The sequence below is a fragment of the Echinops telfairi genome, unplaced genomic scaffold, assembly GCF_000313985.2.
Source record: "Echinops telfairi isolate 266 unplaced genomic scaffold, ASM31398v2 ScPeMD7_23;HRSCAF=83, whole genome shotgun sequence".
Classification (NCBI taxonomy): Eukaryota; Metazoa; Chordata; class Mammalia; order Afrosoricida; family Tenrecidae; genus Echinops; species Echinops telfairi.
The window spans coordinates 72,258,432-72,273,838 of record NW_022103920.1 but is presented as its reverse complement, the minus strand read 5'-3'; the positions used below and the strand labels follow the sequence as shown (position 1 = coordinate 72,273,838).

The window sequence follows — 15,407 nt, the reverse complement described above, 5'->3', positions numbered from 1 at the left end:
TTTTTTTCCCACAAGCTATGCATTTGATTTTCAATTTTATCACCTTCAAAGTACTCTCCATTATACAATACTTTTTGTCAAATCTGTGATTCCATTCTTGTAAACATTTTTCAAACTCATCTCTGGATGGCTGACAGCACCTCCCCTCTTTTTTCTTCACCTCTTCTAAGTTGACCAATAAGTGTACTTTCATGTCCCTCTTCATTCGATCAACCAAAAAGAAGTCACATGGAGCGAGGTCAGGTGAGTCAGGTGCATGGGGCATGAGAGGCATGCTGTGTTTTGTCAAAAAGTGGTGCATTGGGATGGCTGCATGAGCAGGCGCATTGTGTTGGTGGCAAAACCAGTCCTCTACCTGCCGGAAATCAGGCCATTTTTGTTGCACACTGTTATGCAGTCTTTTCAGAACCTCTAAATAGAAAGCCTGATGAACAGTCTGACCTGGTGGAATGAACAACAAATGAACTACAGAAAGGGGGAACCGATTACAAGGATCTACATGTGACCTCCTCCCTGGAGGATGACAACAGAAAAGTGTCGGACAGGGCAAGATATGACAAAATAATAATTTATAAATTATCAAGGGTTCATGAGGGAGGGGGGAGCAGCGAGGGAGGGGAAAAATGAGGAGTCGATGCCAGGGGCCTAAGTGGAGAGCAAATGTTTTGAGAATGACGAGGGCAATGAATGTACAAATGTGCTATACACAATTGATGTATGTATGGATTGTGATAAGAGTTGTATGAGCCCCTAATAAAACAATTAAAAAGAAATAAATCAAATGATCATAATGGGAAAAAAAACAAAAAAACAAATGAAATATGAGTCAACATTTTCATCTATTTGGGATATTGATGGAAGTCCTGAACATGATTTATCATCCATCGACATTTCACCTTTTTGGAAATGAGAAAACCGCTGATATGCTTGAATTTTTCCCATAATGCTGTCCTGATAAGCAATATTCATCACCCCAGCAGTTTCTGTGGCATATTTCCAGAGCAGGAAACAAAATTTCACAGCCACACACTGTTCTCTTAAATTGGTCACCACAAAAACAAGGTTCAAGTGAAACTGCTTTTATGAAAGAATTCACTCTGACCATAGAGAACCTTGCCAAGCAATGCCGCTGGGTGCACTAGCACAGAGCTGGTTGCTGGACGCTCGCCACGCTCGCCTAGCTGAAAAAAAAACGCATACTGCCAAAGCTCCGCCCTGCGGAGCTCTTTTCCACCCTTTTTCTTTCTTTCTTTCTTTCTTTTTTTGGGTACCCCCTTGCAATACTTTAATAGAAAGGCTGACAGTATTGCTGTTCTTGAAACTTTGTCATAATATTTTTATTCTCACAGTAGTAGGTCATTTTTATCTCTCTGAGTTATCAGTTGTTTACCAAGACATGTATGTTTTTCTAACTTTTGTTTGATAACTTCATATAAAGATTATCCAGAAAGTTTCATTGCTAAATAAATGCTCAACAAATGTGTGTGTGTGTGTGTGTTGCATAAAACCACAGGTTTTATTTGCATAAAACCTGTAAGAACCTTTCTGTCATGTGCCTTTTATTTTAACTATTGTTATAAGGGAACTGTAAAGACCTATTTTTTCTTTTGTTTTTTTATTCACTTCAATTTCCAAGTAGCCAATCCTAAAAAGATTTAATACATAGTCAGCACTGGCAAGGAGGCAATTATCACATCATCTAACTTTGGGGGGAAATAAACAACAGAAAACTAAGCAAGGATTACTTTAACTAAGAACATAGATTTTTGGTTCCTTAGAGAATAATGTAACATTTTAATTTATAATTCTGGTAAGAAATTACAAGTATTGATGAAATGAAATATGTTGGTAGAATGAAAATATAGGCATCTTCTATTCAGTCCTATCTATTTAGTCACTATAGTAGCACATTTGTTGCAGAAAAAATATATATCAAAGCAAGAAACACTTGTTGGGGAGTATGACATGAACCGCAAGGCAGTATGAGGCCAATCTGTACAATGCTTTATGAAAATGAGCAACTTTCATTTCCTTTTGTTTTATGAGACATATACCAACTATGTGAGACAATTTTCAAAATGACAGAGTGTTTTGATGAATTATGGAAATGATTATATTAACCACTTGTTTATACACGTATATTTCTGAAAATAAAATGGAATCTTAAGTCTTACATGCAAATATTTGCTCTGGTTTTGCCTTTTATTCCAATCCCACTTAAATTAAAAAAATATTGAGATGACTTATACAGATCACCAGGGAAGAATATTACATAATATTTCATTGAAAATTTATGCACTAATGTCTCCCATCAGAGAGTTCTTCTTTAATTAGAAATATGTGATCACATTCTGAAAAATCATCACTATTCACTGGCTGTATTGTTACATCATTAGCAGTTATTTTTTATGACCTGTCACTTTGTAATATGTTAGCAAAGTATAAGCTTTGGAAGTAATTTCACTTGGTTGGAGGCATTTAATTATGTCATATACACTATACATTTTTATTGGGTATGTTTTAATTTTTTATTTGTTTATTCTTTATGCCCTGCATGCCCTCAATTATTTTAGACAGCTTATTTTAATTATAATCCTATTGGCTCACTTCCTCAGAGATGTCCAGATTTTTCTGCCCCATTCAAAAGCGCAGCATGTAGAACTGAAAATGGTAGTCCTTTGTTCTGATTCTCATACCATATTTCGAATTATGTGTTTTTCAGAGGTTAATATTATGTGGGCTGGCCACCAAACACACCACAGTTCTGAAGACTATAACTTATCCACAGCATTGAGACAATCTGTCTTGCAAATATATACTTCCTGGGTAAGTTGTCTGGCATTGAATCAAGTTGATTATATAATTTTTCAAGTTTAAACTGCTTCTATTTGCACTCTGTAAACTAATAGGAGATGTTGCACTGAGAGCTTCTTTTTCATCTGCATGACCCTAGGCACAAGAAGCAAGTGATCTTGACCAATAGCTGTCTTCCAGTTGCCTCCAACCATTAACCGGGAGGTATTTATATGGCAAAGTGAGCAAGTGACTGCTTTTATTTTATGTACTTGTCAACTAGGAAGGCAGTATCAAGACAATTGATCTCAATCCAAATAGATGCAGACAAAGATTTCATTACACGTGTTACAAAGCAAACTGAAAATCATAATAATTTCCATTTCCAAGTAAAATCTACTAGGACCCTTTGTATTTGTTGTTCTATTAGAGAAATCTATATGATACTCAACAAAAGTCGGGCTCTAAGATATCTCCACACAGGAATATGACAACAATAATGGATTGTAGGAACAACCTCAAGTTTTAGGATTCTTCATGATCTGCTGTGGAATCTTGATTCATTTGGTAATTTCCTTCATGTATTACTACCCTTACTTAACTGTTCCAGGTGATCCAATATACATGATGATTAAATGGATGCTGGACATTGAACTGGAAATTTAGAATTATAACTTTAAAGGATATTTAATCCAAAAGTTATTTGTTGCGTATGGATTAAGGGATCATAAAAAGGACTCCTGGTCTAGTAACCAACCAAGTAGGAAGGTCAAACCCAGTAGCACCTTTCAGGAGAAAGATGATGCTATTGGCTCGCCAAAACATTTACATCCTGGGAAACCTTAGGGAGCAGTTTTGCTCTTTTCTATAGCATTAGCAGGTGTCAGAGTCAATTAGATGGCAGGGGGCAGGGTTGTACCAGATGATTTTCTAAGATATTTTTACATATTAACTCATCCGATCCTCAGAACAACATTAAGAGATAAGCACTAGTTGAACTCTGAGTTTTGAAACAGTGGTACCATGTCCATAGTTAAAGTCACACAGCTGGTAAAAAAGTAGAACAATGTAGTCTAGCTTCAGAGTCCCTAAGTTTAATACTTATGGTTTGTAAACTTATCTGTGTGCCTCTGTATTTTTCTCAGATACATATATTTTGACCCCCTCCCCTCCCTTAAATAGTTGCATATGATGCTAAATCCAGTATTATTTCTATCAGAGAACTGGAGATAAGGGAGATTAATTACAAATCTTATAAGAGAAAAAAACAAACAACCAGGAACTTCAAACCCTATGCTTCTGAGCAAATGGAAAGTTATAAGGGCATACGAACTAACCAAACCTCAGCATAGTTAATCCCACACTGCAAGCTAGTACATCGCTATCCAGAATGTTAGAATAAATTCATCCTCATCTCCATTACCCAAGATATATATACCAGTGTTTACCGTTTTAAGCAATAGTCATAGAAAATAAAGTTGTTCTTTATCCCCTATAACTTGTGCTGAAACACTGCTGAGTTGAAAAGGGCCCATTTCAGGGTTGCATAGCTCAAGTTTGAACTAGTATTACAGGGAGGAACAGGGCGCATGAAGCTGTCTCCCCTCCCTCCTTAAGAAGTAACTGCATGCTGAAGCCTTTTCTTTTCCTTGGAAAAAGTAGACCAGGTGTATGGCTGACTAATATAATAATCCTGGAAATGTTCACAATCTCCTGAGTCACATATTTCTGTTTTCATCAGATCAACTCAACCCTCAGTGGTTGCATTTGTCAGGAGAAAGCCTAGAAAGAAGAATGTAACTGTATTTGAAGCTGCACCCAGGGAAGTCAGCGCAGCAGTGAATGATTTACTTGAGGTTGCATGAGGAGAACATTTTTATTAGGGCATTTTAGATTTTAGAATTAGAAGGAATCCTAGAGATAACATATTTGTTCTTTCGGAATGAAAAACACAAAGCAGACCCTCCGAGGAGCCATTGTATCACATAGGACTGAGCATTGCTGGTTCAGAGCTTGACATCTGTCCCTGACACCAATATATCCAAAAGTATAGATAAGTCAAGTCCAGGTTCACCCATATCTTGATTCCAAAATAATTTTCCTTTATAAACTCTGTCAATGGTGCATGCACATTTCTGGATCCTTTATAGTATCTCACTACCATTGAGTAGACATCTACTTATAGTGAGCCTATAGGGTAAGTCAGAATTGCCCCTGGGAATTTCTGAGACTGTAACTGTGATGGGAGAAGAAAGCCCTGTCTGTTCTGTGGACCAGCTAGTGGTTTCAAACTGCAGACCTTGTGGATCTCAGCCCAACAGGCAGGATACATAGTTTACGTGTCAATGATGGCTGAAGGTTCATTGTCAGGTATGAAAATCACAGAGCAGATTTCAAATCTATTCATTTTATCTGATTCATTGCAAAATTTTCCTTCAGTACTCTTATGTAGGAAATATAATTTAGCAGTTACCCAGGTGACAATATATTTTAGAACGAGTAATAAATGAGTCATGTCTTTGAAGGGAAAATGGGTTTGTGAAATGAGAAGCAAGAAGTAAGTTCGGACTGCTTTCCTTTGATGATACCATACAAGTTAGCTCTGCAGACGGGCCATTTTAGAACCTGGGAGAACAACCCAACTTCCCTGAAACTATCCCCGTCCCCAGCGCATTGTGCAGCCCGTTTTCAGCTGGCATTTGAAGATTGATTACCCATCCCAGAGCAGCTGTAACATATTAGGTGCCATTTTAAGCAAAACTTCAATATCATACACCGACATTTGTTATTTTGTATGCCACCTCACGCAGCCAAGCGCTTCATGTCATCATAATGAATACGGTGGCTTGGAGATGGCATTCTTCCACGGGGAAAATAATGAACAAAGCAGCACGGACGACTGTGGGTGGGGAGCGTTGCTTCAGGGCCACCGCATGTGCCACAGGGTGCACTGCTCCGGGGAGTTGTGGCTGTACGTTTGAAGGACGCCCATTGCGGGATCTTTTCATTTGCTCATGAGAGGTACATGACAACTTTGACAGCCCAAGTATCAAAATAAATATTTTTAAAAGACAACACAGCTACACACAAATATCTAGGTTTGTATACTCAGGGCTCCTGTGGATTGTAACTGTCTCCACTGGAAAGGTCGTGTCTTCATGGCCTAGTGGGTCCCACATGGGCTGCTGAACGCCCACTTAACAGTTCAAAACCATCTGCTGTTCCCAGGGCAGACAGTGAGGCTTGCTACTTCCATAACGACTGGAGGGCTTGCTGGTCTTCCGTAAGAAAACCCCAGGAGGCAGTGCTCCCCTGCCCTGTGGGGTGGCTGTGAGTTAGAATGGACTCCACGACAGTGTTTTCCTCTAGAAATATTCAAGCTGACCGTCAGCAGTAGGCATGTCGTTCTTGGACTTCTGTTGTGGGTGCTGCCAAGAGGGCTTTGACTCACGACCACCCCGTGTTACAGAGCCGGACTGCCCCGTGGGTTTTCTTGGCTGTTACCTTTACAGAAACCAGGTCAGCGGGTCCTTCTCCTGAAGAGCTAGCTAGTGAGTCCGTCAGCCAGCGCTTGGGTTACCAGCCTGGCAGCAGCCAGGCTTCTTCCTGGGACCCCAAGGGCAACCTAGAGGAGAAAGTCTTTGGCAATGCCATTTTTATTTGGCAGTTCTAAAGGACACAGCCATTTCTCCATAGTTTAAACCCTATATCCACCATAGCGCCTATCGGATTAAGTCAACCAGCCCTGGAGCTTTGAGAAAAGAATCTAAATCATTGCGTTCCCAGCTCTCCAGTCCCTGGCCTCACCTCCCTCACACATTTCATCTCTCACAGTTTTCCATTCTCACTTTTTCTCTACTTTGACAATTTACTCTCCATTTTCTCAATCTATCATGCTTCAATGTTTCGGTAGTTCATTGTGCAAAACTCTTCACTCTGCCTAGAACATTCTTTTGCATTTATGTCTGATTAGTAGCTCCTTGAAGATTCAGTATATTTCTCTTTTTAGGATCACTTTCTAACTATGCCCAAGCCTCTTCTGTTCTCCCATCAATCTCTTGAAATCTCCCTAATAGTACCTGTTATTTTACATTCTTGTGTTTTATGCTATTCTGTACACTTTAAGAGAAATGAGTCCAGGATTATTTTATTCTTGAATGTATCCTCATTATGCACAAGGTGTTAGATGCAGAGTCGGTGTTTAACCAGTGCACATCACATGAATTACTGAAAATAAACTCATAGCTGTCAAAATGTGTTCAGGGAGCTTTCCAGCCTGGTCCCAGCACCATGGCTCTGCAAAGAAGCGAGGTGAGAAGAAGAAGGGCCATCCGGCTCTCAAAAGGTCATGAGCAGAGAGCGCACCATGCACATTCACAAGCGCATCCGTGGCGTGGGCTTCAAGGAGCGTGCATCCCCAGGCCCTTAAGGAGATTCCGACGCTTGCCATGCAGGAGATGGGACACCAGATGTAGAATCGACACCAGGCTCAGCAAAGCTGCCTGGGCCAAAGGAATCAGGAACGTCCCATAATGGCATCGTGTGCGGTTGTCCAGGAAAGGTATTGAAGATGAAGATTCCCCAAACAAGCTCTACACATTGGTTACCTATGTGCCTGTCACCACTTTCAGAAACCTACCGTCATTGTGGATGCACTCTAATGGCTGATGATCTAATGAAGGTTATAAAACTGCACCCAAAAAAATGTGTTCAGGGAAAATATTTTACTAAATTTACTAGGGTAAGATCAATGATAAGGGCACAATGTGTGAAACACATTAATTCATCATTCAAATATTTTTTTAATTTCATAGCTCCTAAAGAAACAGAGCATAGGATGAACATTTTTTAATTTTTAATCATTAGTTTATTTTTTAACAGTTTCACCAGCCTACAGTTAACACTTCATATACTTCAATCACATCCACAGAAGTTGTGTGACCATCACTAGAATCAATTCCAGGGCAATTCTTCATCCTTGCACCCGTTGTTTGCCCCCCATTTCCTGTCAGCCTCCCCTGAAATGTCCCTCTGAATCTATCAATCCAGTTGTTGTCTCTATTAGTTTACCTATTCATATAAAATCAAGACAGTATATAAATAAATGGCCCAACAACAATGACACTATATATATATGTAGTACATTCAGGAACCAGTAAAAATCAATTGATTAAATATAAGGTAGTTTGGGTTCCAAACCTAGCTCAGTTATTAACTAGCCTTTTCATCTAGAACTAATCTATTAATTTCTGAATCTTACTGAATACATGAACAAAATTGGACCCTTAACGTTTGCTTTACTTTTTAATAAGGTTATTTAAAAGATTATATTTTCAAAATGAATGTAAAGTTCTTTTAAATATTCCAAGTGTAATTCACATTTGAAATATTCCAAATGTAATTCCAAGTGGAATGCACATGCTGTTTTTATGTTACACGCAGAGGCACCTTTAGTGAAAACCTCAGATCTTTTCTATCACATACCATCCCCTGCCAAACTACATAAGTAAAGTCTATTTTTCAACACATGGGAGTTGGAGTTACATAAAGACTAATGTGAACAAATAAAGACATAAGGAACTATCATATTTGATGTAATGCATTTGAATGCACTGGGGATAAAATTCCCATAATTCTATGTCACAGGAAGAAAGCACGCCTGAAACTCCCCATGAAGTAAAGAAACAAACTTCTTATAGGAAACTGTGTCAGGACTCCACGGCTCCCCTTCACCAACCTCATCTGTCATTCAAAACAGCTAATGTGACAAAGTTTATATCCACCCCTTAAACAAACAAGACTGTTTCTTTTTGTGTGTGTGTGGTGCCAGTTCAAGCCTTTATCCATTCATCCAGATCCTCAATTCTAGCATGAGTCAGAAAAATGGAATTGTTCTGTTGCTTATTTTGTCATATGGTAATTTGGTAAAAATAAGTTATTCTCTCATTTTTGGTGTTTTACTTCGGCCATTTTCACCCCGTGTAATGAAGGCTCTATAGGTGGAAACAAAATAAAGACCTCGAAGCAAAGTCTCATTGTCTTATTTTCACTTTCTAAAAATGTACAACTGACTTAAATATTCAGGCTTCTTTGGTCTTGTCATTGGTCTTGGTTTGAGAAACATATGAATGCATTTGTTCCATGGTTGGGGTAAGGGAGTCCCCGATAATCGAATGGGTCCTCAGGAGCAGCGACTGTGCAGTGGTGGAGAATATTAAAGAAAGACAGGAGTGGGGCACAGGGCTCCTCGTCCCACGACAGGACTGAGAGAGCGAATGTATTTTCTAATGGGTAGGTATAATGAGGCTAACAGATTTTTCATAGGCATTCACATCATACAACTAACATATAACCTGGTAATATTATAAACCAGCGATGAGTTGTCATCATCTTGACCTAGTGCATGTTGACCTCAGCACCCCCTGAGCCTTCCCCAGGGTAGTAATCTCTGATCAGAATCAGCAAGAGATGTCAAAGCAGAGTTTGCTATATTGTCCAGTGGGTTGGCTGTAGAACCTGATAGCCAAACACAGAAATGATTCATCCCTTATGGTAGTGCCTTTAAGACTGCTCCTTAATGGAGGGCTTTTGCTGGAGGCCCATTATTTGGCCCGGAGAACATGTGTTTGAAAACATTTCTACCTTGGAACAATGGAGATCTTTTTCGAAATAGGGCTAGTTTTCCATGCAATGGTTGCAAGTGTAATCAGTAAGGTCAAATACTTTCTATCAAGTCCTCAGTTTACCATCCTCCATCCACATTGTTGGTCTGCTGGACCAGTCATGACGGCCGAACTCAGGACCCAAGGGTGAATAAAACTTGATTTTCTGTTCTCCGGGTGCTCAGTTTCTTTCGAGGGAGTCGACCTAGCAAAGAGCCAATTGAAACTCAGCATTGTAAGGTTTTAGAGAAGTGGTATCACTGAGAACTACTCTGGGTCATGGGATGCTCACAGAAGAAATGATGTTTGAGCAAATCTGAATGAGAAGTAAAATTTAGCATAGATGTGGTTGTAAACAAGATATTTGTTAGATGGCAAAAATTATAAAACACACAATTATGGGGGAAATGTAGCCTATATTTAGGGAATAGCTGTTAAAATATATGATCTGGTATGAGTAGGGTTAGATTTAGATGTAGACTCGAGGGAGGTGGAATGGGCAAAAGGAGAAACGGATACTAGAAAGATGGGCCGGGAGGGACAGGCCCATCTTATTTAAAAATAAGGCCTTTTTTGAGAAAACATAAGCACTATTCCAATTATGCCATTTAAGAAGATATTAAGGATAGAGATAAGTATTCTTTATCTTCGGCCAGGACTTAATTCTGTGTCAGTTCCAATCATGAATTTAAGGAATTTAAGATATGATCCTTACATTTTCAACCTCTAATATCTCCTGTCTAAAAGAAAAAAATTTAATGTTTTCCCTCAAAGATAAAAATAAATGAAAACTCTAAAGTTTAGACTTTAGTAAAAGTTAATTAAACATTTGATCTATTAAAATATATTATATACAAATCTTAGAGCTCAAAACATTTTTAATTTCTTAAATTAAAAATTTAAGAATGTACAAAAAAATTTTAAATGTACAAATAATTGTACATTTAAATTTCAATCATTTTGTTTCAGAGTTTACACATTTGAACCTCATGGACTACTCTCTTCCCCTAACTCGTGTTTTTGTCTGATGATTATTTTACTCCTGACCTCATCTAACCTAAGATGTTTAATTTCCATGAATCTCTGGCAAGCATATCCCACATCCTTCTGTTACATCTGCCCTGAAATCCCCAAGCAGAGCGTGAATCCGGTTGTCTACCTTCCCCACTCCCACACTCAGGCCACTGAGCCCTGTGGAATGAAGTCCTTCAGGCCCAGCTGGTCAATGTGGCGCCCCTCCATGCATGGTTTCCAGACTCAGCTGGACTCTCAATGCCAAATCTAGCTGTACATATGACTTTTTCTCTGTTTCCTCTGTCTTACATTGTAGAAACCTTTGCAAAATGTAGCAGTGTCTTCATGATAGTTTAGAAACTGATGCCTTTGCTGGAAGTCATTTAAATTTTTGGAGAGAAATGTACATTTTTCTAGTTTCTGTCTCTAGAATCCTGTTCATGCATTTTCATAGAGACTTATGAATTCATAATTGAAAATGCTTTCTTATCTCTAGTTTTATAGGCAATGTTTGTGACTCTTCAGCAGGTCTACTCATGTTTGGTGACTCTGCTCTTATCTTTTTCATCTCTTGGATTTTGTTCAGTCACCAACTCAACATTGATCCTTCCTTTCAACTGGCTCATTCTATATATATAATAAGAATATTAAGTCTCATAAATTTGGAAACAAATAAACCAACAAATAATTCCCTTCAACTGCTTTTTCTGCTCAAAGAAAACTTTTCATTCCTGGTCTTAGGGAAAAAGAGAAATAAGTAACTCCTACCTCTATTACATTACTCTCTCTAAGTGATCCTTAAATGTAATGTAGTTTAGATTTTATGCCTGTAAATCCAGTCAGTATCCGTGGTAGTTACATAATCTGTCAGTTTGTGAAGGGGTGGAGCCTAGCCTGTCAATCAGGTCATAGCCAATGAGGCCTCTGTGTGGGCATGGCCTTCTTTTGAGGATTCTGGGAACTCCTATCTTCTTCCCTGAACTTGGGACTCCCACTCTCTGCTACACATTCCTGTTGACAGCCAACTTGAGCTATCCTGATGACAGCCAGACTCTTTGAGCTGGAGGAGCCACATGGAGACCTCTGCCAGTGCTGAGATGCTTCCCCCACCACTGTATCCACAAGACTTTCCATTCACTGGCCTGTGATTTTACTGCATTCGGCATCATTGCATGTGTTGCTTGAGTCTTAAGAGGAATTTATACACTGGTATGAGACTTATGGGCTAATATCAGATTTTCGGACTTGATCTGGACTGGGCTGGGATGTTTTCTCAATATACAATTGCTCTTCTTTATAAAGCTCTTTCTTAAACACATATGAGTGTCTATGAACTTGTTTCTCTAGTCCACCTGGATGAACAAAGTATCATTATGTATCTCGTGATTTACTTGAACTCTCTTGGAAGCAGTTAGGTCCTTCTTAAAATCTGTTGCTATCTCTGGTGACGTCAAGCACAGAAACTTTCCTACCTCTGTGACTTTCCTGTTTGTTTGTTTTTCCCTGGCTGCATATGGAATTTCTGTATGCCGACACCATAACCTTGCTTGCTGAAGGTGAGAAGGACCTGAAGCACTTGCTAATGAAGATCCAGGATTGTAGCCTTCAGTATGGATTGCAACTCATGTAAAGAAAACTAAAATCCTCACAACTAGACCATTATGTAACACCTTGAAAAGATTGAAGTTGTCAATGGTTCCATCTTGTTTGGATCCACAATATATGCTCTTGGAAACAGCAATCAGGAGCTCAAAGAATGCATTGCATTGGGTAAATCTGTAGTACAAGACCTCTTTAAGTGTGAAAAGCAAGTATGTTACTTTGAGAACTAAGGTGTACCTGACCCAAGCCATGGTATTTTCAATCACCTCGTAAGCATGTGAAAGTTGGACATTAAATAAGGAAGATAAAAGACTAATTGATGCATTTGGTTTACAGTGTTGACAAATCATATTGGAAGTATCATGGATTGTCAAAAGAATAAGCAAATAGGTCTTGGAAGAAGTACAGCCAAAATGCTCCTTGAATGAAAGGATGGTGAGATTTGATCTGATATACTTTGGACATGTTATCAGGAGAGACCAATCCCCAGAGAAGGAAATTATACTTGGGAAAGAAGCAAGGGAATGAAGAATAGGAAGACCTTTGAGAAGATGGATTGACACAGTGGCTGTAAAAATGAGCTTGCGCATAAGAAGAATTGGATCATGGTGGAGGCCTCCGGAGTGTTTCCGGGTTACGATGAGTCAGCACCTGACCCTATGGCAGCTAGCAGCAACCACGACCATGCATTTTCCATTGCGGACATAGCCATCTGTTCATGTATCATTGATATTTGCATGGCACTGAAGTATGCAAGTTAAACTCAGACTGCTTCGTAATCCCAGACATACACTTCCAACAGTTTACTTGACATCTTCCCTGGGAAAATCCTCAAGGATCCAAAGGCAACATTACCAACATTGAATATACAATTTACTCTTCCAAATGCCCTCTGCCTCCTATCTTTGTGAATGTATCAACTAAAACGCAATCATCCGAGTCAGAAGTCAGGATGTGTTCTGATATTCCTCTCTTCCCTTTACAACACCCAAATCCATAATCTCTACCTATCCTGACTCCTTAGCCCCATGGGCAATGCTTTTGTTAAATGATCATCATTTTTCACATTGTTGTGATGTTCAATATTTCACAGACTCCCAGGGGTCGGTCCAAGCCCCCATGTCCAAATCTTTTGCCTTATCACTTTCTACAGCAATATTGCTCACTTGGTGAAAAGAATGAAAATCTATTAAGCTTCTATCTATTAGCTGAAAGGCCACCTTTAGTTTTGGTCTCATTTTCTATTCCTACATTTATGAGGGGTGATGAAAAGGCCATGGAAATAAAAGATATGCAGGTCTAGGCATTCTCTATGAGCCTATATGTGAACTGTCTTATGATGGTAAAAATCGCTTCAGATATGTTGTGTGGTTTCCGCACTTTGAGGAATTATCATGAGCTGTAAACATGCTCTCTTTCCAAATAAAACTATTTATTAAGCAAAAAAGGTAAATTGCTTTTTATTCACCTAATATCTCAGAGCAAAGTAAAAAAAAACCCCTTGAATTAAAGTACTTAAGTTATAGGCCACATATGAGTCCCAAGTATTCTTGTTCATTTTTATTAGAATTGTTTAAATAAATACGTGAAAATACAATAACAACATCACAAATCTTGTAGAACTGAAAATAACAGCTAGATTTCCAATGATTTTTCTCTTCACCTTTGATTGTAGAAAATTGAAGCCTAAAAGAAGTTTAAGAGCTTCTGAGTATCACTCACTATGTCTGTGGTGGAAACCAAGCTTTTACGGGCTTCTAGTGAATGAGAGCCAATCCTTTGTTCACTGCTAATCCAATCTGTTGTTTAACAATCCGTTTATGGATTATAAAGTCTCCTACTTGTCATGATGGTTGAATTATTTCATGGTTTACAAATACAAACTCGAAGAGTTTATGTAAATGATAAATGTCCAGCTCATATACTAATTAAAAAGACAATCATTAGAATGAGCGTTATTCTTATTTCATTGAAACCTTGAAATAAATTAGGCCCCAAAAATGTAATATTCAGAATCAAGGCTTTAAAATATGGAGTTTTAAGAAATGTGAACAGAAAAAAAAAAAAAAGAAATGTGAACAGTGCAAATGCAGAAAGTGGAAGTCAGAAACTCTTTTTATTTTTCTTCGGATGTTTAGTTTTTCATTTAATAAAATGTTTCCTCCCAACTTGAAACCACTCTCAGAGATCAAAGTCAGTGGGGGAACACACCAGATTGTGTGTGCTGGTTGATTCTAACAAGCTCCGTGCTCTAAAGTGAAGTGACTTTTCCATGCAGCGGTGCTCTGGCCTGCAGGAAAACATCGACCTTTCAAGTCGGTTTCTAGGGTGGTGCCGTGACCAGCACCATCCTTAATCTCTGTTTGTTTAAAGACGTTAGAAGATACGGCTTCCTCAACCAACCCTGTGCACACATTTAAAAGGGAAGATATATTCTCTACTATTCTATTCAGTCACTTTATGTTATTATAATTTCATTTTATTATAAAAAAAAAAACACCAGGTAGTATAATAGCGTAAGAGAACTGTTGTGGTATAAAGTTACTTTCTTTTGAAGAAAACCAGTATTTATGTGAATATTGAGAACCTCTATACACATCACCCTTTTCAAGATTAAGAATGTAGCACACCAACTATAATATTTTAACTAGACAATATTAAATGCAAAATAGAAGCCTGGTGGACTTACCTCCAACACGGCTATACCTTCATCACTGTGTGGAAAATTAATGTTGCCAAGTCAAACTTGGCAATAAAATAGACATAATAAAATATATTTACTGAAGAAATATATGTATACTCAGATGTTGAAACATTAACACCAGTATATCTTTATGTGGCTATATCATATATACACTCATTTTTTTTCAATCTTTCAGATTTTCTACTGTCCCCTGGCTCTCTTCATTCCTCCTTCAGTATATGCTGTTCATCTTCAGTTCAATCTCCTTTATCAATTTTGGATCCACACAGAGGTAAATGGATTTTTTTTTCAGTTTTATACCTAAATAGCCTGAATCAGTGTCCTGGAAATCTACTAGCAGCAGCTGATTTATTGTGTAAGAAAAATCTTGTCTGCCTTCTATAAGGAGAAACATCTGTTCATTTTTATTCCTTTTTACTGAATATATATTGCAAAGTTTACAAGAAGCAATGAGGCCAGTTGGTCTCAATTAAATAAAACAATTTTTGAACTATTAAGTACCAAAACATTTTAATATTATATTTAATACAATATTTTCCTGTATTGCAGTTTATTAAACATTGGTTGCTAAAAGATGTTGAAATACATTTCATTATTTGGACAGAAATTTAACAATATCTGTGTATAGGTGT

At 38.2% G+C, this 15,407-nt stretch overlaps 1 protein-coding gene across 2 annotated transcripts in view; it reads left to right on the top strand.

The window, feature by feature from the left end:
- Nucleotides 1-15,407, top strand: part of AGMO (alkylglycerol monooxygenase) — a 380,748-nt gene that overhangs the window by 137,360 nt on the left and 227,981 nt on the right. For both annotated transcript variants that reach the window (XM_004702828.2, XM_045288837.1), the window contains exons 4-5: nt 2,723-2,826; nt 14,951-15,046. In XM_004702828.2, the coding sequence (XP_004702885.1) occupies nt 2,723-2,826; nt 14,951-15,046 (200 nt within the window). The remainder of the gene's footprint in view (nt 1-2,722; nt 2,827-14,950; nt 15,047-15,407) is intronic.